The 22,455-nt window shown below is 41.8% G+C and overlaps 1 protein-coding gene across 2 annotated transcripts in view; it reads left to right on the forward strand.

Moving 5' to 3' along the window:
* Nucleotides 1–22,455, forward strand: part of AGBL4 (AGBL carboxypeptidase 4) — a 950,709-nt gene that overhangs the window by 733,716 nt on the left and 194,538 nt on the right. For both annotated transcript variants that reach the window (XM_075759445.1, XM_075759446.1), the window contains exon 8: nucleotides 17,507–17,621. In XM_075759445.1, coding sequence (XP_075615560.1) covers nucleotides 17,507–17,621 — 115 coding nt within the window. The remainder of the gene's footprint in view (nucleotides 1–17,506; nucleotides 17,622–22,455) is intronic.

Consider the following 22,455-nt stretch of genomic DNA (forward strand, 5'->3'; position numbering starts at 1 on the left):
TGGCTTTGATTGTTTGCCCTTTGCCCAGGGCAGGTCTTTGACTACCTCTGCTTAACTAATCCTCTTTACAATAATCAGAGAGCTAAAGGAGCCCTTGGTCTTCAAGAGGGAGAATTGAGAAAGGCTTCACTATACAACAGCAGGCAAATCTGCTTTGTCTCCGGGTGGGATTGCCCAATTAATCTCCTAAACATACTGGTTTTGCAATGTTTCTTGACTGCTCATACTTTTGAACAACATTACCTTAAAGATCATTACCTTCCAGCCCTAACCAACCTGCCTCTAGGGCAAAGCGCATCATCTTTGTAACAGCACACTGTGGTACTTTGCTGATGTCTGAGAACAGGAAAAAGATAAAATACTGATTCTGCTGAACTTCATGGTCACTTGGCTTTCCTTAATATGGCCTCTTTTTCCTACTGGAAATTGCAGACCAAGTGGATTTTGAAGATGCTTTATCTATGTCTTCCCAGTTATCAGTTAGGTCAAGGCCATTTTCTGTGCGTATTGCTCTGTATGGCCATGGGTAGCAAGTCCTGCACTTTTAGGGAGCAGCATTATGCCCAAGCAACAGATCTTCTCTGGGCCTACACAAGACAGTATGCCCTCTGGAAGTGTGAGCTAATACATTGCTCATGGCATTACCAGCTGAGTCTGTGGCTGTGCAGCAGTCCAACTGGCCAAGAGCATCCAGTGTACCATGCATGTAGGTTCCCCCAAAATGGACTTTGCATGCATGGGTCAAACAGTGCTGGAGCATCTGTTGCTAGTGGGGAAATCCCAGGCAGAAGTCTTGAAGCCCTGCCCCAGTGGAATTCAACCAGGGCATGAATTTGCAAAACTCAGAGCTGTAAAGACCATAGGAAGTCTGGGGTTTTCTGAAGTTCTCATTTGCACGGCTCTGTTGTTAATGAAAAAAGAAACGGCTCCTAGTAAGTGACCATCATTAATTTCAAGGAATCTTAAGTTGTGAGAGGAAGCCCTTTCTGAAGTGCAGCAGCGTGGGAGATCTGTGCTGATCAAGCTGCAGGTGTTGTAGTGGTATGCCAGGCTTCACAATTAGGAATCTCTTCTAATTTTTATACTTTTATTTAAGTCTTTTCTATTCTCCTTCAGTAGTGTCCCAGCTCTTCCTCACAACTGATATTAATCTTGCTGGTCTATTGTTTCCGGCTTTGTCTTCTGACCCTTTGTGCTTTGCCTGCCCTGGCTCAGTTCAGCTGAATTGATTTTTTTTTTTGTTGTTTTCATTTTGTTTTCAGTTCTTTTGTCTCCGAGGTGCCCTGTGCTTGCTTTCTTGCTCCTTCTGCATTGCTGTAGCTGCTGCTCTGAGGAGCCAGCACTCATGCGCGACTAGGACTTGGCTGCTGGAAACTTTTCTTTAACACAAGGGCACCTGGGTGAAATTCTTCCTCTGCCCCTGCACAGATTGCTCACGTGCTCTGTGTCTGCCTGTCGCAAGGTATTGTGTACATGTTTATAAGAGGCATGTCTCCTTGACTTCTACAGTTTACAGAGAAAAAAGTGTAAAGCTTATTTAGAGGGTAAGAAGAAGGAACTTGGGATGAAAGCAGGCTCCTGCCCCAGACAATAACCCTTTAGAGGTTGTCTTTGCTCTTTCAATGCAATCCTGCTTCTCTGGACTTTGAGGATGGAGAGGAGGGGTAACAGGGCACATGCCCCAGCCAGAAGGGAGCACAAATTCTTTACTGATCCTGCTTAATTTTATCTGGGAAGAAATGTAGGCACAATTTGCTTTGCTGGGCTCCTAATGCGCGGGCAAACTTCTGTTGAACACTTTGTAGACAGGAAGTGTGGGTGTAGAGTGGTGTTGAACAGCAGCACACAGCTCTCTAAATTCACCCTCCCCAGGAAGGTTGGTTCCTTAGTGACAGATGTGGCCCCTAAGTGATGATTTCCAGATTGTGCCCTATAGTGTCAGTTCAATCACTTATTACATGTTCAGCAAATGGTAACAGATCCCTGGTATCTGTGCTCCAATTTGGAGGTTATGGTTTTAGTCTTTGCTGATGGTAAATGTAGAAGGTAATTGGAGATAGATGAAAAATAGTTATTTTTTTAATACCACAGGTTTTCAAAGAAAATGTTTTATTTGAAATTTCATACAAGCTCACTTTTTCTGTTACTTTCCCTTTCTTTTTTCTTGTCTCCCCACTTTTTTGTCACTGTCACTTTATCACTGACGGAAAAAAAATGCAAGGCAGAAGGAAGATACAAAGAAAGGTAACAATATGTTTCAGTGTTCAGTTAAAAAAGGAGGAAAGGAGAAGTCTGTAGGTTGTCTTATGACAAAGTTTCTTCAAAACTTTCAAAGTTTACTTCAAAATTTTCAACCAGTGGTACAGCGTGTAGGCAACATATTACAAAGCTGGACCCAGCCTTATGTTATGGTAAAACATAAGGCAGGTCTTTGGGTGACTACAGGACAGATGTGGCGCAGACAATGACAACAGGGCAAGTTCTTATTCACCAAGGTCTCTACCTACCCAAAAGGAGGTATTTCCAGCATGACTGAAAGATTTCAGTTCTTGTGGCTATCAAATTTCTACTGCCATGTTGGCTTTTGTATGGCACCAATCACCATTGCGGCCGATCCCCTTACAAACACCAGTGCTTGGTGTCACAGCACCAAAGTGAGAACAGGAGGGTGGCTAATTCCCTGGTACAGGAGGCTGTTCCCCTCGCTGAGATTTAACCATCTTCTGTCAAATGAGAGACAGTCTGTCACAAATCAAGAATGGAGTTGAAAAATGCCGTGACCCAGCCTTCTCCCAGGTACCATCTTTCCAAAGTTGGGCCCGTCTCTTACTCCTGGGGAGGAGTGGGGAAGAGCAAGTTGTACTGTCCTGGGTCAGAACTGGAAACCCATTGGAACCGAACCCCCAATTCAGTGCAGGCAGGTTGCCTGCCCTGCGCTGGAGACAGCAGCCGGGAAGTGACTGCCACCATGCTCAGCTAACAGACCCCTCTAGTGACTTTGAAATAAACCCTTACTTTTGCAGTGTGTGTGTCAGTCTGGGGTCTCAGGCCATCCAACGTGTTCAGTGGCACCTCTCCCTTCTGATGTCTGTATCTTTCACGCAGCAAAAGAGGCTGTTTATTAAAGCTAAATTTACCTTTAAGCTGTTAAAATTCAGTCTGACTATTCAAGGTGGAAAGTTAGACAGTCTTTGCCCCCAGTTACACGTGAACTCTGTTTTTTCTTCTTCCTGGCAACCTTCCTAATGGCCAAGGATATGACGGAAATAGCACCTTGACACTAGCTTATGTGGTCACAGTGCTGCCAGAGTTTAAACCCATTGCTGCAAAGTGCTTGGGGAGAGCTTCTGTCTGAGGGCTTGCCGGCACTTGAGAGTTCATTTGCATCTGAGGCAGGCTATGAATGTAGAGTGCAATAGAATATTTCTTGAACAATTTGTGTTCTGGAACAAGAGCATCTTATACCTTCTTAGTTTTAATATGCTTCAAAGTAGATTCTGCAATAAGACTGTCTCCAAACAGAATTCTTTAGGAAATCGTGTTTTTTCTTCTTCCCAAAACAGCAACAACAAAACCCCTTAATGCTTAGAGGAGCCCTGAAAGTTACATCCTTCTAACTTTCTCCCTTGTGTTCTTCAGATGGAAACATGTACTTTATACTCCTCCTGGAGAATTTTACCTCTTCACAAGCAGAGAAGTCAGTTGTTTGTGGCAGCCCTACTCATGTGAGGACAGTTTGCTCTCTGAATATTCCCTCTTGAGTGCTAATTACCATCACCTTTAGGATCTGCAGTGTGGCTCTGTTTTCACAGCAAGATTTTCTCTGGAGGGGAGGTGGGGGCTTACAACATACTCTGCTGCTTAGCAGCCAGGAGCATATCTGTACTGACAGGGAGTGGCCCTAATTTATTTCTGTGAAGCTTATTCTTGCCTGGATGTCATGCAGTGTAAATAAAAGAACAGATCTGTCCCCACTGGTGAGGGACAGAGCAGAGCTTTTGCAATTTTTTCCTCATGTAGAGATGTGGTCATTTTTGTCTGTGCTTTAAGACAAAAAAATAAACCACTGAGAAGAAGCTTTTTCCTGCTGGAGCCCAGTACAAGTAGCTATCCAACAAGTCGCCTCCAGCACCTCTGGAAGCAACTTGCAAATACACAACTTTAATCTCAGATTCAAGGGGAGAAAATTCAGATGCAGCCAGCGTTTTCTTGGCCATCGGATCTTCCCAGAGGATTAGGTTTTTGTTTAATAAATCAGTCTTTTTTTTTTTTTTTTTCCTCTTTTTTTTTCCCCCAGTCTGGTCAGCTCATAAGTCACCCAGAAGTAGTTCAGGTGTTGCATACAGTCCTTGCTTTCGTTGTCTGCCAAGACTGTGGTTACAGACTTTGCTGTGCAAATGGACTTCTGTGTTTCATTTCAGTTTTAACTGTTCTTTGATGCTGATTAGAACTGCTCAGTCCCTACTACTAACTTGCATGTATCGAGGGGGAAATGGATACAGATCTACTTTTGTCTCACATGCTGTTGGGTTTGCTCATGTGGTACTTTTAGGTGTCTTTCTGAGGTGCAAACCCAGAGCAAGCACAGAGCTCACACTAGCTTCAGGGGAAAGGTAGCCACCTCTTAGGAAGAGCAAGACAGCTGTGATGCCACTCTTGCCTTTCTCATGACCAGAAGGCAACCAGAGGAAAGTGTAAAGTAGCTCTTTATTGAATTAACAGGACTCTGTCTCTCTGTTTCTGGAGTATGATGGTTGCCCGTTTTAGAAGTGCTGCTTTACTGGGTGCCACCAGCATTGTATAGTGCCTATGGACTTTGTGCCCTGCTCTACTATAGGACTCTTATGAGTGACTTTGCCTGAGTGGAAACAGGTGAGCTGCCTTGCACCTTTTTAGTCGATTGGAATGGAAGGACAGGAAAATCCTATAAAAATGAAGCAGTATAAACTGCAAAACTAGTAAAGTGGAAATCAATGAAGCAGCTGAAAGGTGCCATTACAGCTGGCTTAGTGTAAGTTTTCACATATCAAGAGTAACCAGAAAGCGATCACTTCACTTGTCCCCACAGGGAAAAGGAGGGCAAATAGTTGTGTGGGTTTCCTATAGGGACAGGCTGTCAGCTGCCATTGTTAGGATCTGGGGAATGTATGTATGTGCCAACTTTGTATATGAATGGCAAAGCAGCAGCTCCGGTAGAAGTGAGCAGCTGAGGTTTACTCCCGAGTAGTGGACACCTTAGCTCTTCTCTTTAGCTGAGCGGACTAAATACCTGAGCTGGAGCACAAGCAAATGCAATGCGTGCTTCTCCCGAAGTTCCTCTCAGCTCGGATTCCCACTTTGTTCTGAATCCTGCATGTGTATCTTTTTCAGAGACCCAGAGTGTTAGGGCACTGCATCACCTGCGGGGGCACCTCTTTTCCCATGTGTTCTTGCTCCTTTCTGGCAGTAAGTGTTCTACTTTCATACTGGCAGAGGGTTGCACCAGGAGTCTGTATAGCTGAGTAGCCCACTTGTGACAAGTGCCTACAGGTTGTTAAAGGTCAAGGCAAATTAGTAGAGATGCTCCCCAATATACTCTTGCAACACTCTACAGCTGAGGAAACTGGAAAGGATAGTTGTGAATGACTGACCTTCTGCACTGCTGCTATGGTCTCTATCAGAGCTTTGTGTGCCTGCCTGCTTCATATCTACTGGTTCTGGGTCTCTGCTTGACTAAGCAACACATTTGCAGATGTTTGAAACCATTTTTAGAATGTGTTTAAAAATACATATTTTTCATTTCTTTCCTAGCATTATTTATGTAATGCCCTTTTTCTTTTTCGCTGTGTATTAGATTTTCATATGTAAATGTATTCTCCATCTCCCTCCAGAGAAATCTACCTTTTGCCTTAGTTTATAACACATTGTTTGCTTGGGCTAATCTATCCATCTTAAGACTTCTGTAGTTCTTATTGCTACCACAGTTAATGCCATAAGACTAAGAGCACAATGTAGCTGCTTGCTTGTGCTTACTGAACACGCAAAACACGATATGACAAGCCCCCAAGGGAGGACTTAGGTAAAACTAGTCCATCCCTCTATTCCCAGTGCCCACCTTTGTTAAACTAAGCACACTGAAAACCCAAAGGTTTCTGGAACCCAGAGAAAGGCACTGCTACCAGAGTGCGAAAAGATTTCTCTGGGCATAGGGAGTGCTCAGAGTCCCGGTGAGACAATTCAACAAAAGGCTTGAAAGGAGAAGTGTTGTTGTCTTTGTCTATTCCTTTGTAATCCAGAAACCTTTAGTGGTTTTAAGTAGAACAAAGCCTGCGCTTAGTCTTCCCTTGGTCCATAAAAGAGTTTCTTTTTATCACTTATAAAGCTCTGCTGGTTGGTGCAGGCAACCTTGGAAACTTTACACGTGGCGCAGTCGTCTTGCTGGTACTGGAGGGGTTTCTGACCTCCACATGTCCAGTTGTCATGAGGGGGAAGAGAATAATCATCTTCCAGGCTCTGGGGAGCTCAGCCTGGTCCTGGGTAGAGCAGCAGTTACATGATGATCTAGATTCTTTGTCCCTGCAAGACCCTTATAGTTCTAAATGGAAAACTGGAGAATGAAGTGATTTTCTCTGTTTTTTCCCCCCTTTGCTAGTGCTGTGTGAGCCATTGGTGTACAGCTGAAACTCTCCTTTAGGGCCACGGTGAAAAGACTGATATTTTGTAAGTTGATAAGGATAGCAGGAAACAATGCAAGGATACCTGAGTAAATTATGCCAAGGTACATGCCTGCTTAACTGGTTCATGCGCTCAGGATCTTTCTACTCTTGTGTCTATTTTTTCCTCCTTTGCAATGAAGCCACTTTTCTGGGCTGCAACCCTCTTGTCTTGCACATCAGGAAGGTAGGATCTCCTGCATATTTCTGTTCAATTTTAAGGCTTAAATCTTAGCTGTATTTAACATTAGTTAATTCTGCAAAAACTGAGGGCCATAATCCAGCAAATGTTTTTAGAGCTGTCTGGAGGACTCACACTCATGGGAAGGACAGACTTTGAATAATAATAACCAAACACATCATCTTCTGAAGCAACATTTTTAGAATGATTCTGCTAAATCCCAAGTAATTCATTAATAAAGCGAGATCATCTGATCCCTGCAGTGTTTTTTCCAGGAACCCTTTTGTTTCCTCCCAGGAGGAAAAGAGACGCATCATCTAGGGGGTATTGGTAAGCTCATTTTGATGCAGAGAGAACTCTGTGCTCCTTACAGCATATTAGGAAAATTAAAGAAAACAAAGCCACCCACTCAGTCTGTGCTGTGTGCTGAATTTATGAACCCTTTGGGCAATCCTGCAGCAGCTGTATACTCCTGCATCCTCTCTTTGACAGCCCGGCGCGTTCTTTCAAGTCAATTCCACAGGTTTTGCATTTCTACTGGAGAACTGTACGATTTCCTTCCTGGCCTGAGGGAGATTAGTTTGTAGTTAAGCAACCTACACCAGCCATCAGGGTAACTAAGTCGCTGAGGTATGGGCTCGTCATTGCAGAGGTTAGGAGGCAATCTGTTCCCCTTGGTTCAATCTCGCACCTTTTACCAGACAAATGCAGCCTTGGTTGCCTCCTACTCCCCTACACTGGTCTAATTTTTTGAAGCTAGCAGGGTTCCCATTGCTATAAGGAACAGGACAGACGGATACCATGAAATAATGGGAGACATTAACCTGATGCACCACCTGGACTCACAGTGAGTACCGTGTGCTGCTGGAGAGAGAGTGTATGAGTCCTATGTGCTCAGAGCTGCAGCGGGATGAGGTAGATGGTGCCACTATCACCCTACTGCTTCTCTGATCAAGTGTGCAAGCAGCCTGCTGCTGCCATGAACCACCAAGTTTGAAACTATTGAGAATCTAGCTTTTTGTCATTGTTCTGTGTCTTTTTCTAAAGTCTGAAAAGACCCACAATCCAAATCAATGGCATCAAAGTGAGTCCTGAGGCCATAAATTGCTGGTTCCAACAAATGAGAGAACAGGCCAAACTACTAGGTTGCTTGGGATCTCCAGCTGTTAAACTGCCAAAGCATCAGAGCAAATCTTACAGCATGCTAGAAGACTGTTTTATCAGAACAACATTACATAACTATGACCTAAGCAGTCTTTTATAACGAGACAATTCTTGTCTCATCATCTACTAAGGTCTGTTTAGGAATGTTATTTTTTCAGGCACAGCCGGGTGTTGGCTAGAGTAAAGTATCTGGAGAACTTTCAAGTAGGAGCTAGACTTGCACTCATAAAATGCTTAATTTTCTCTTTTTTTGGTTGACAGTTTTAACAGGGAAAATTCAAATACCACATTTTACCCTTCCTAAGTGATCCTGTGAGGTGCTGAGCACCACTTATGGTTTGTGGAACAGTTTCAGTGCTCCTTGGTTTTTGTTTGGAAGAAAAGACAGCAGAGCTGAGAGTACTCAAGACTGCATTTCTGAAGTGACCAGCAATACTCCTTGTCTCTGTTACTAAAAGGCTTTCCATCTTGACCTCTACAGGGCTTTTTTTTTTCTTCCTAGCAAACCTTTTTTTTTGTTGCCGCTTGCCACATTTCCAAGTGCAGTCAGCACCACTGAGCTTCATGAGTCTGTTTGAAAAATCCATCTGCTGTTTTTATCCCTAAAGATGCTAGCTTTGCTGCCCTGCAAATCTGGCCGTTGCTATCCGAAGTTGAACATAGTAAAACAGCAGACTCTGGCAGCAAATAGCCAAAACCCAGCGGTGCTAGAGACTAAGATCAGGCATTCTGGCTCCTGGTCCCACATCCTAGTCACTAGGAATGCCAACTTTAATTATGTTTTACTGGCAATGTATATTTATATCTTTTCAGTGGTGAATCATGATGTTGTGCTCCAGCCTAGCACCAGCAGTCACATATCCTCCAAAGCAGATGTGAATCTTTTTGCGAGGAAAGAGCCACAGCTCATAAAAATACATAGGAAATCCCAAACACTCATCACTTATCAACTTTTTTTGCACTGAATTGATTCTACTTCTAGACTGCTGATTTCTGGCTAACACTATTCCAGTCATATCCATTTCTCTGTGTCGTCTCACTGCTTGAAACACATCTGGAGCACCATGGTCTGGAACTGTTTGGGGTTTTGAGGCAATGTTTGCATGGTCTAAATGTGGACATCTAGCAAAAGACTGGGATAGTTAGTGCACGTGAAAGGTAGATTGTATTAAGCGTACCTCTTTTGTGCAAACCCAAGGAATATTCATGTAAGGAAATAAATTTGCAGGGTCTTTTCCACCCTTCTCTGTCCCATCCATTCTTAAGCAGAAGACACATTAAAATGGGCAAGATGGTCTGCCTAGTTGGCATCATATGGTCCATCTTATTAGCCAATAGTCCTAGAACGTTTTACTGTGGCAAGATATTCCTGAATCTTCATTGAATTTGCAATCTTAATGTCATTTGGTGCTGTAATGGCAGAAATGTCTCCTGTATCCATACAACAATGTGAGAAGCATTTTCATAACTTTATAGGGTATTCTGGGAAGCAGTTGAAATGTTTCAGTACCAGAATGGCTGGAGTCTTATTTAATTACAGAGCTGTGATGCAATAACACAACTGCTACTCACTGTCCTCACGAACTGTGATCTGCTGATCTGTTTAGAGAGGCCTGCCACACACTTGAGGTCCTCCAGCAGAGACTTCAGCCCCCTCAGATCATTACATGCAAAAGAATATATCTGAGAAACCTGGAGGGGTGGAGGTGAGCGGTTAGGATGCCCTGATTCAGGTCAGCAACTGACAGAGCAGTCTTCCTCTCTTATGTTGGCAGAAGCTATTTGGGACACCCTTGACTGCTGTTTCCTACCTCTTGCTTCCTTCACGTGGATTTGTGTTTCAGCCACGCTGAATGCCAGATTAATTATTTGTGGAACCCTATGCTAAGTGGATGAGGGAGGGAGGGAGAGGTCAGGAACAATAATTTTTTAAACGTTCTTTAAATAATTACTATCTATGCTTACCATGCACGTTGAAACTTGAGTTAAAATCCATAGTGCCTTTCTCTGCCATTGTAAGTATTTGTTGCTAGTCATTATCAATTCCTTCGCATGCACCGCCACAGCAGAAGCACGGTTTTCTCTGGAGCTGACATTAGCACTGTTTCACTGGGCTGGCAAAATGCGGTGAGCTAGTGCGTTCCCTGAGAGACGGGCTGTTTTCCATTTATTTCACTGCTCTGGAAACAGGCCTAGCTGTAATGGCCTAACATATCTTAAAACAGGGAAATTACTAATTCAAGTCAGTGAGCATATTTTCATTTTAAGAGAGTAACAAATTAAATAAACTCTATGCATTTTGCATTTGAGACCTCAGTGTTTCATCTGCTGTAATCTAATTCACCCATTCATTTCCTGCACATTCATTTTATCCCATTATTTGAGATTTCCTTTGCTTTTAATCCTGTGTTTTGAAGAGGAATAGAGTTACAGCAGAGACTAGATGAGAGCGTAAACGGTAAATAAAAGAACAAATATGCTGTAATATAGCTTGATGTGCTTCTAATCAATCTGCTTATCACAGCTGAATCTTTAAAGTTAGGTGTGCAACTCTTCTGTCTCAGGTTGATTAAAACTTTTTTAAAAATAACTGAAGTAAGGCCATGCATACAATCCACCAGGACTTAACTGTTGGGGGGGGTGTGGGTGTTTGGGTTTGGGGTTGTTTTGGTTTTGTTTGTTTGTTTTTTCTTTTTTACAATATCAGTGATGGTTGCAGATTAAAAAAAAAAATTTGAAATTACCACAGGGGCCTAAACACTTTTTGGGGTGCCTTTAACCAACCACACTCAAGCAATGAGATCTTACTTAGTCCTGAAATATTTACTTGTCTAGTTGGAGACAAATTGATCTGCAATCAAAGGCTTTGGTATTCCAGGAGAATCAATCAACCCTTCCTTTTCTGTTCATTTTAGATGAACCATAACCAGGAATGTGTCTGGTTTACCTACAGCATCCTTCTGAACAGTCTCACCTGCCTTGGTTGACTCCTATGTGTTTTGTCACGGCTAACCGTGGTGTTTAGCTGTTATCTCCCTTGAGAGCTTCCTGTCCATGGGAACCACTGGGAAAATTGTTGACGTCTCTGCATTTTCTAAGAACTTGATTGTTTTTCAACATGTGGCACCCGCAGGCCTGTGCAGGTACCCTCTGAGCCTGTGCTGGGGGAAGGTTAGATGAAATTTGAGCACCTGCATAGACGAAAAGGAGGAACAGAGGCTGGGCTGAAACATAGGGTGTGAAGAGTACTCAGTAAGGTTTTGTGCGTGGTACTGCATCCCTCTCTGAGTGCAAGCAATTCCCTTGCACTTTTATGTGTACTGAGGATGGCCAGAGAGGGAATTAACGAGAAACAGTCAGTGTTCTGGATCTTCCCACTTTCACTTAATTGCAGTAACTACTCAGAGAGAGGCATATGCATGCAGATAAACATCAGGTTTGGCAACTGGAAACTGTTGACTGATATACTTCAGGCAACAATTTTTCCTTCTTCTAAAACTGTAACCAGGTGCCTGTTTTAGTTTCGCAGCGCTCCTTCATCACCCATATTGGTTTTACAATTTTGATGAAATAAACTTCATTTTTGCCATGGTTTCCAAAGCTCCCTTTGGAAAGACAAGGAAACCAATTAATAAAGCATTCACAATCTATAAATTCCTTTTGCATTGATGTTAGAATCAATGTGCGTCCCCATGCCCCTTCCCAATAAACATTTCTCTAAAAAGTGTTAAAAAAAAAAAAAAAAAAGAAAACCAGATGAGTGTGGCAGTCTGTTTTTACACATTAAGAGGAGGAGCAGCACTGTAAGAAGGAGCAGAGTCAGCGTCTGTGATGATCTTGTGCTTATGGATCACTCTATGCAATGATCTTTTGTAGGGATAATTTCAGTGACAGCATGATGTTAGATCACATCAATAACCCTGCTGTGAGTCAGCTCTACTCATTTATCACCATTCTCATGCCTTCCCCCCCCCCCCCCCGCCCCTTGCTGTTGTGTTGAATATTGGAAACACTTCAGGCTAAGACACTAGGGGATCACTTCTGTCTATCGGCCTGTGATGAGGGCTGCACTGAAAGCACAGATACACGTTTTGTAGAGACTTGCTGGCACGGCATCGCTGTGACCCGTGCTGAGTGGGGTTCAGTGTGAGTGTGACACCTTTCCCACTATGCTGGGATGGAGAAGAGTGTCCGTCTGCCTTTTTCATGTTTTGTTTTGTTGTTTTGTTTGGGGGTTTTTTTTCTGCAGCTGTAGGAGTATGGGCAAAGGCTGAACAGAAAAGGGCCCCTTTGCCAAAAGACAGTTCCTTCACAGACAAATGGTGGCACAGTAGTGTCTTGCTGTTAGTTATTGCTTATTCTGTGGAGATAGAATATTGTAGCTGCTTGGCCCTATCATCTCATATTTTTTTTCACCATCACATTCAAAAACCTCTCCAAAAAGCTCAACCCCACATTTTTGCTTTCCTGCTCTGCAAACAAGTGTAAGTAGACCGTCTTTCACATTGGTTTCAGTATCCTTTAACAGCACATTTCAATAGTTTTATATATGCACACGCATTCAGGACTCCCTTGTATTTGTTTTTCCAATGGACATATCCTATTGTTGTTAAAGCCTAATTGTTACATTCTTTTTAACCTGTGGTCTATGGTGAGCTGACTGCAGGATACCAGCAGCTCTTCAGTGCTAGGAAATGGGTCTGAAAATATAAATCACTTTTTTCTTGGCATATACTAGACAGAGTCCAGGATACGTTTGCATTAGCAGTTGCCATATTGCATTAGGTTCTGTTGTGATTTGATTTTCAGTAAAAGGAGCAGGGCAAATGTATTATATAGTTATACAATTAAACATATTGTCAGACTGAGAGTGAAAGGATGTGGTAATGGAGAAACAGGGGATACGACAGGCTTTTCTTTGGAATGAGCAAATGTGGAGAGGTCATGTTAGAGACGGCAGGAAGTTTAAACGGAGTTTAAGGCAGTTGGTTGAGGAAGCACCTAGACAGAACAGTAGAAATCATGTGAGCAGGGAAGGTTGCTTTGACATGTTATGAGAGAGGGAATGATTGACTTGCTTGTGAAGCACCAGTAGGTAATTGGAGCTGGATTGGGGTGGGCGGAGAGATGCCTCAGGATCTGGTGTTGGAGCAGGTGAGAGGTGCTGAGCTGCAGAAGGCAAGAGAAATTTGAGAAAGAGGGTTTAGCCTTGAGAAAGAAGAATGACAGAAAAGTGACTCGGAGTAGAGGAGATTTGGTCCTGATTTAGCACCGTTTCAGTGAAGCTGTGTTTACCAAGAAAGAGTAGTAAAAACTGCTAAAATTTTTGCAGCCATTGTGCCTGGGTATCAAATGACTAGCAGTTATCGGCATTGTTTTCCCTTTTCCAAGTTTTTGATTCTTTCTTTCCTTTCCCTCATAAATATGAAAAGCTTCTTGAAGTTAATGTAAAGACTTTGGTTGATTTTTAGTGGACTATGGATAAGCTGCTGCTTATGTCATGGCTGAATGCTGATTTCTGAGCTGTTCTGGTTCCAGGCAGCATCTATAATTACATGTTATTATTTGAAAAATAATTCTTTTAATTACTTTCCAGAAAGGATGATACAAAAATAATCTATATTGTTTTGCTTCTTTTAATTGGAGAACTTTTCCATACTGTGATGTGCCTGAGTAGACCCATTCCATCATGTTCTCCATTTTTATTTTAAAGTCACTTGAAGAGCTAATACTTAGTTATCAGGCTATTTTCCTTGATTTCCAGCCACAGAGATTTGTTTTTAAATAATACTTGTCTTATTTTTCATAGCTGATGTGACTGATTCAGATTGGATTATTTCATTTGACCCAAACTGGGGCTGTGGTTCGAAGATCCAACCAATCTGTGGGCAGCCCTTTTTTCCTTTAATAGCAGACTAATTGGCAGACCAATTAATCTGCTCATCTGTGAAGAGAAAATTTATAGCAATAAGTAGTTCTATTTCCAGAAGTCATTCTCTAAAGTAACATTACAGTGGCCTTGTTTACTTCATGCCCTGCAACACGATCCAGTGCTTCAACAGTAGCATAGGTCAATTAGTGGACAAATTAAGCAATTATTAGCCACTAACAAGGGTGACTGGCATCATTACCCTTCCTGTTTACCAGCAAACTGTTATTTTAATACAAAGATCAACAAATAAATTAGGGCATCTGTTGTATTGCCATGTCTGCCTTGAAGTAAATGATATTAAATGGGCTTTGGTTGCTGCCAAATTCTTAACCCTGGTCTAATGCGATACACTGACATGTCTCTTGCTGATTATAGAAGCTGTAAAATTTAGTTTGTATTGATTTATTAACAGGAGGACCAAGTTCTCTACGATGGTATTTTCTTGATAGTCCGCTATCTGTCTTTTCACTTTAAATGTTATTGATCCAGAGACTGTTGGGTTCCTCTGAAAGACAAAGCTATTTGCTAATTGTATTGATTATTTGGATGTTTACAATAATTTTATGATGATGTTTGTATATGTAGATGTATGCTTTCATCTGATGCTTCTTTTATATTCTTTGGGAACTGCCTTTACTTCCAGCTTGTACTTATGCGAGTCAGTTATTTTTAACTCTTGCTTTGTATTTTTATCATGGGGTAAGACTTCTTCAGATTTAATTAATTGCCTCCAAAATAAGAAAATGCAGTAAATCTCTTTTGGACTGGGTGAACTTGGCTGCAGCACCCCATAACAGGTTGTGGTACATTGGGGAAGGCTGGGTGTCTTTTGCCACAAAGCTGCTGGGTGGCCAAGGTTAGTCTCCTCCCTTTAGCCTGGTATGCCTGGTGCAACAGTGAATCGTGCAGAGCAGAGGCTCACCCATTACATGTTTATACACATCGCAGGATGTTCTTCGTTAGGGAATAACAATTCCCCGTGTGAAGCTGAAAACTGTAGCTTCTAGTTGCCAAGACGCCTTTGCCAAGCTCTGTGAGTGAGGCTGCATCAGTAACAGGAGCAAAATGAGCAGGACCTGGACAAGCCTCTTCCCTGGTGCAGTTACAGCCAGAGCAAAGCTCTGAGAGTTTGGGCTCTGGTGTTACCTCCTGAATTAAAAACAGTCGTGTTATCCCCGAGGTATTTGTGGCCCTCCCTGTTGCATGAAGAGCTGTCACAAGTACATGCTTGGTGCACTGCTAGATCTCACAGCAAAACTGTTCTACCAAGGCCTTTGGTGAAGTGATGATTGTGTACGCAATGTGATTTTTATGCCACTTTTATTGTGACTGCTTTGAAAGTTCATACCTGACCTAGGATAAAGTATGTTCCGGACATACTGATTTCTGAATAGTTATCTCTTCCAAGTATTTTAGAAAACACAAACTGATGTGATGTTTTGAGTCTAGTTGCAAGCTCATTAAAACTAAAACCAGCATAGTGTCTCGAGAAGCCATGGACTAAGTGTGGGACTGTATCCCTTTAAGTAGTTTTGAGCCCTCCAGGTGTGCGTACTGTGGATTACGTTTTAGACACTGCCAGAAAACAGTAAAAGCAGCAGTTTAACATAGCTAAGCCTTTCATGTTTGCATATAGTTAGGAAACCTGGTTATTCAGGATCCAACTGTGTCCCTGTCGTTTCTCCGTGTTCTTGCTGTTGTATAATGAACACAAGACACACCGCCAGCCAAAAAGCACATCGATGTTCAGTTTCCTTCGTTGGGAGGAGGTAATTGCAGAAACATTTCCTGAGCAATATAATTATGTATATGCTAATTTGCCTCAGAAATTCAGGTATAGTCTCTTCTCAAGTGGAAGACCTGGTTACAGAAAGGGACTTTCTCTTCTTCAGGATTAGTCACTGATAGATGAAAAAATTGCTGATGTTTAGAGTCAATTATACCTTGATCATCTTAGACATTTCAGAAGCCTCATTTTTCTCTGTGTGCCTCAGCAAATTAGAATTCATTCCAACAGCAGCATAGGTTCAGATTTGTTAGTATTTGAAATACAAAATGGGCCTTAGGAAATAGGCTAGATGAAGGAGTTGTACAGAATGCGAGATTTTGGTCCCATCTTTAATGTGTGTTTCAGCCAAGCTATAAACAAATGTGTTTAACCTGGCATGTATCTGGGTTTTAGTTTGTTTGTTTCTAAAGATTTTGATTGCATCACAAAATATCAGGTGTAAAGTCAGCTTTTTGAAGTCAGCTAGTTAGCCCATGCCATCTCTTTGACACTGAATTGTTGCTTGTTATATCTATTCCCTAGGGCTTTGCCCTGTCCAACGTTAAACCTTTCTGATGACGGGGTTCCGCTCTTTCCCTGGAGAGACAATTCCACAGTCTAATAGAGCTCGCCATTAGTGAAATTTTACTGATGATCAGCCTTAATTTTTCTCTGCATAATTTTATCCTGTTACTAGAGCGTAGTGATTGACTTATTCTGGGGAAATTCAGTAAATGGTTCCTGCTTCACAGGATGGACCTTACAATAAATAGCAAATTGTCATGACCTATCTGTGGGTGTCCTGAGATTACACAGGAACTCAATTTATCTCGACATTCATTCCCTGGAAGCTATTTCTGTCAGTACCAACTCAGTGGAGGAATAAGCAATGAATTTAACTGCCAGACTGCCTGCCTCCTGCCCCAGCACCAGCCTTGGAGCAAGGAGATGTTTAGTCGCTCCCTGAGCACAGGACCCAGAGGCAGGAGCTCCTGCAGGGTCTGGTGCTGTGACTGTGCCCAAAGGAAGGGCATTTCGGATACAGTTCCCCTGTCACTTGCCTTGGTTCCACATCAAAGGAGCTTCACCGATGAGGTGGAGTTACTCCTAGTTTTTATGAGTGTAGAGCAAGTGAAGAATCTGACCTTATCAATTCCAGTCTATCAATCCAGCAGTTTCCCTGTGCCTGGTACAGAGTTCATGTAACTCTCCCAGTTTTAGTGGGGCATTTTATACCTCCTTATGCATGTAGATGATCTGAACTCTGTGTTCTTATGTCAAGGGTAGATCTGGGCATATGCTCAAACAAATTTGAGGTGCCTCAGCTGAACAAATTGCCACTCATGAGCTGAGATGCAGTACATGCCCACGTATGTGTGCTGGGTATGTAAGGTACTAGGCTTAAACTAACAGGTTTTACTTCATTTCACCATTTAGGAGGAGAAATGTTTTGCTGTTGTGGCTCAGCTGACGGGCAGTAACTTCTCCCTCTGTGGAAACTTGATTGTGTCTGATAATGTAGCTATACTGTACTTGTATTATGAGGATGGACTAAGGTATTTATCCTTAAAGTTCTTATTTCTAGAGTTTTTAGAAGGTGGCAGGTGCTATGTGATTACAAGTGGTTTGTTCTGTTGGAAGCGGGAGCAGTGCCAGGAACCAAGAGGAATGATCATTCTAATCTTTTATATGTGAAATTTTAGATAGATATCTGGAAATCATTGATGTTGTAAACCACCCTCTTCAAACTCCTCTTTCATTTTTCTCAGGTATAATTGATTTCCTTGTGAGCCAGCATCCTATTGCAAAAGTACTGAGAGACCACCTGGTCTTCAAGATTGCCCCCATGCTCAACCCTGATGGAGTATACCTAGGAAATTACAGGTATGGTGTGGAGTATGAATCTGGATATTGTTATATCTACCTTATACATCCTGTGCTGTTTTGTTACTGAATCCTATATGGTTCATTTCAATTCATTCCTCTTAAACTGGAGGTTCTCATGTGGCTGTATATTTCCTGAAGTTCCTGTTGAAGAATGGGGCTCAATGGCAAATTTGATTTGCTTGCTTCAGGAGGTAGAGAGCAACTCTCCAAGATAGCAGGGTATCTGCTCTGCAAGCCTCCTCTAGGTGTGGGAGTTAAAGTCAGCTTAGAGTTAGACCTTAGCTGTGTGTTATAAATGCATTCATTATGCTGCTCATCAGCCTCTATGTAAATGTGTCAGTCAATCACAGTTCCCTTCAACTACCCAGATCATCCATTAAAGTCACAGATTTCAGTCTATTATTGTACTGTAATAGATAGGGATACATGGAATGGAATAATCATTCCACCCTATGCTAATTTTGCTTCATTTTAGTATTTGAATTACTACTTTACTACCTCCTCTGTTGAGAACATATTCAGATAATCTTTTGTTTTCCCTAAAATTGTTTGCTCTTAATGCATTTATTTACAAAATAAATGTGCTGCTGGAGGTGATAATGAAAAGCAGTTGATTAGCTGATGATTTGTTTGTGGGGGCAATTACATCTACCACATAGTTCTCTGGAGAAGCCCCTGAGAAATGTAATATACTGTATGTAGTTTTGCTTACAGCGCAAGACTAAATAACACAATAGACTCTGTAGCCAGGCTACCCTGAGCTTTGATCTAATTAGATATTGCATTGCTAAGCAGAATAAGACTGGGTTATTGTGTGGATGAGGAGAGCACTGAAGAAGTAGCTAGAAGTTGCAGAAAATGGTGCTGCTGTCTCTGTCGATTGTTTTGATATCTGCTTCTTAGTCCTCCTGTGCTTTGCTTCTTACTAAACTGAAATAGCAGAGAATCGCGTGGGTGATTTCACAACGCTTATATACATGTTTTATAAGTGAAACTTCCGAGGACACGTGGTCTCCCTGCAGCTACACTGATACTCCCTCAACTCTTGGCAAATCTAATGCTAGAGAATGATACTGCAGTAGTAGCATCTGACAGCATTAGGAATTTATCATAATGGTTATGTCACCTTACAGGAATAAAGCCCTATAATGGCTCTAAAATCTGATGCTACATTGCTTTATGCTGTTCCAGGTACCCTGCACGTAGGCAACTCCAGTTGCAATTAAGTAATTTTTGTTTTCCCCCATAAATTCACTTGCCCTGTAGGTTTTTCTCCTGCACTATTATTTATACCTTTTGAGAGGCATGCAGCTTTACAGACATGCATATGGCTTATAACTTGAAAAGCCTTTTGGGAACCCAGGTATTATGAAAGAGCACGTGAATTCATTTGGAATTGCTGAGCCTGATGGTATACTATTGTTTTAGCCTTTTGTGATGTGCAGAATTTTCAACCCTCCTGAACTTTTAATGAAGTAGTTGGAAAAGCATTTGATTTTCTTGCAATTCTTCACTTTATTTACAAAAAGCCTAATGTAACTAATAACTTAATAATGAGGGTAATAAGCAAAATGCTACCTATTGTCTTGAGAAGAATATTAAAAAGCCTAGTAATGTGCCGGCGTTGTAGTTAACTAGTGCTGAGTGAATAATTTACAGCAAACACTTTATTTTCTGCTCGTACAAAATCCGCAAGCACATCACAATTTATTTGCTTGAATTTACTGGATGAATTTTAAAAAAAAAAATAAATCTCTAAGGATCAATTGCTACTATTTGAAAATTTAACACTGAGGCTTCTATGTGATTGTCCTGATAAGTCTGTTTCATCTCTTTTGGTCTTTGTTGAGATTAGCACATAAATAGGACTTTCAGAAGTCTTCCACGTAGCATGGTATAACACAGATCTATTGGCTGGGGACAATCCCTCTGCTTTTGCAAACAAGCTGTGTGGTGCCATATGCAGCAAGAGCAGGTTTAGGCATTTGAACTTCTACTTCCTGTTATCTCCCTCTTTCTCAAAGCAGCAGCTAGTGACTATTTCTTTGGTTCATTGAAGGTTCACATTCAGAGCTATGCAAGCTAAGATAATGAAATGGGTAATTAAACTTCATGCTTGAGTTTGTAAATTGATCTCATGCCAGTGTGTGAGAGATTTCTTTTTTACCCCACCAGTACACAGCTTTGTGCAATTGGCAAAGTATACTGTCGGATGCACTTTTGCTGTCCTCTGAAATCCCAGGTGTGGTGGGCACCATTAAAAGCCTGAGTATATCAGCAGTTCTTGTAGAAGGGAATGGGATATACTAGTTCTCCTGTGATCAAAACAGGAACTAACCTTTCATTTACACAGGATGATATGGTATCAGCTGGCTGATGGGATTTTCTTCATTGTCATTTTTGGAGATGCAGGACTTTGACAAAGGGCTTGGGTCCTGCGCTCTTCTCCGAAAATCCTTGTTCCTTTGTTCTGAGTGCTTGTGAACTGAGGTTTAGGAGTTTAAGCCAAAACTGCAACAATAATGCCAAGAATTATCTATTATCTATAAACTGTTTCTCATTCTCAAGAGAACAGATCCAAATGGGTTGTGACTCTAAGGGGACTTTCTTGTGGTGAAATGTTCATAACCAGCAACAAGTGAGTTTAATATCACAGCTGTAACGCACAAGTGCTAACGGCACAGACACATCTGTGTTATTGATATGTCGTGTGTACATTCAGGCGGCTCTAAACTAAATGGTCATGGAAATGAACAACAATGCCCAGATGCATGGAAACAGGGTGCTAAACTTTACTGATTTATTCAAGAATATTCAAGAGCTTAAGAAGTGTATTTGTGGACCCATGCAGTTAGGAATGAAAAGATAAGGTGCCTTGTGTGACTTAAAGGGGTAGTTAAGCATCCCCTCTAATTTAGAATGTTTGGAAGTTCTATCCACAATTTTGAAAAGTATTTTTCAAAAATAAATGGACAAAAGTTGCAATGTGATTGTAATCTTAGAGCATAAATCTTTTAGTAGGGAGTGAACTAGTATGGTTCTCTCTCTTAATAGCTATAACTTACATCCAGAAACCAAGAGAGTTGGTGAAATTACCTCTACTAGACTTTATTTCCAGTTACATTCCTGACTGACTGCTTAAAAATCAGAATGTTCAATTTTTGATTTCACCTGTTTCTTTCTGAAAAGAGCTGAGAAATGAAAACTGACGGGCAAACCACACTACAATAGATCAGACTCGGCTAGGTGCAAGTGTCGGAGGGGTTAGGTGCAGAGAAGTGGAGCCCTCAGAGTGTGAATTCACCTGCAAGCCAAAGTACTGAATGGCTAATCGGGATTGCTCCTGCTTGCAGTGCTAGCTGCTGTTTGCTGGCATCGTACCCTTCTGTGAGGATGGCTACTACACTGCACTCTTTCTTCAGCGAAAAAAAGCTTCCATAGTCCTTTTCTTGCCACACGACTATACCCAACTCTTTCTAACATACAGAATAATGACAGGTACCTGCTGTTTACTGTGGTCAAGGATGTAGGCTCTCTCCCAAAACAGGAAGACAGGCTTCGTCCCTTTCTTGACATCTTTAAAACCTGGTATTACCATATTTCTAAATGTAACTGGCTTTGCAGTTACAGTGTGTAGAAAAAGTTATGCCACGTGGGCTTGTAAATTAAACTGCCCAGGAAGATGTCATCGGTTGACCTAGCTAAAATAGTGAGTCTTCAGCATAATTTACCCTCTGTTCTGGATGGTAACTTGTCCTCAGCTCTCACCTGAATTGAAAGACCTCTATTGCTGGGGATGGTGTGTGACTTGATCTTTAGCTTAGTGAAAGAACATGGCACACACACAAAAAAAGTGAGTTTCTCCATAAAACTAGTGCTGGGAAGAGAAATTTCTTGACTTTTCTCTCTCTATTTGTGCTATAGCATCATCATCTTCTGAACTTATTCTCGTCCTCAGGGAGGTGGGGTTGGACTAAGAAAAAAACCGTATTCTTGATTTAAAAGTCGTGCATCCCCAGGCTCGGCCTGAACTTTCCTTTATCGAGAGCTTGTTCTTAAGCTGGCATTCTGCAGCTGAATGCTGAAATGTGTCCCTGCAGGCAAGATGACTGTACCACACCATCTTAGATTAGTTCCAATTTGTCAGCCTCGCCTTCCGAAGATGAAACCCTATACTGGCACCGAAAGAGATGTGTTTCTTAGTCTGGGCAGCTCTTCAGTGAGGTATCCCAGAAATGCCATGACAAGGCAGCTGAAATATCCTGACCGTTCTCTAAAGGCTTTGTTGCGTGACCCGGTAAGGCTTCCCATTCCTTGCCGTTTCTCTGTTGCCCTCAGTTGGTTAGCTGTGACAGTATCAGCCTTCAGTAAATTAAAGCCATGAATTAGCTGAAATGTTCTGAACTGTCATCACTACGATACCCTTCTAGCTTGATTGTAGGGACTGCAAGAATTTGTGTGAATGGGGAGAAGGCAGCACACACTGATTCTAATCCTTTCTTGTTTCACTGTCAGGTATGATATTTCTGAAGTCAACACAATCTCTGCTGCTTGCTTGTGTGAGGGGTTAACAAAGCAATTTGTTTGATGGAAAGGAGGCCAGTCCTACCCAGACCGGAAAGCCAAATTCACCATAAACAGTGTCAGAGTCCATATTGCAATGAAAGCTGTGTTGGGAGGAAATGTTATGGACAAATGGTGTATTTTTGCCTCAGAAACATAGATTTGTAAGGACTGAAATGGTTTGTGGAAGTGAGTTGAATTTGGCAAATTGTTTCAAGTGAAAAAAGGGAGCTGGTAAGGCATGAGAAACATTTATAAAATGCTGATA

Source organism: Balearica regulorum, chromosome 8 (genome assembly GCF_011004875.1).
Source record: "Balearica regulorum gibbericeps isolate bBalReg1 chromosome 8, bBalReg1.pri, whole genome shotgun sequence".
NCBI classification, from domain to species: Eukaryota; Metazoa; Chordata; class Aves; order Gruiformes; family Gruidae; genus Balearica; species Balearica regulorum.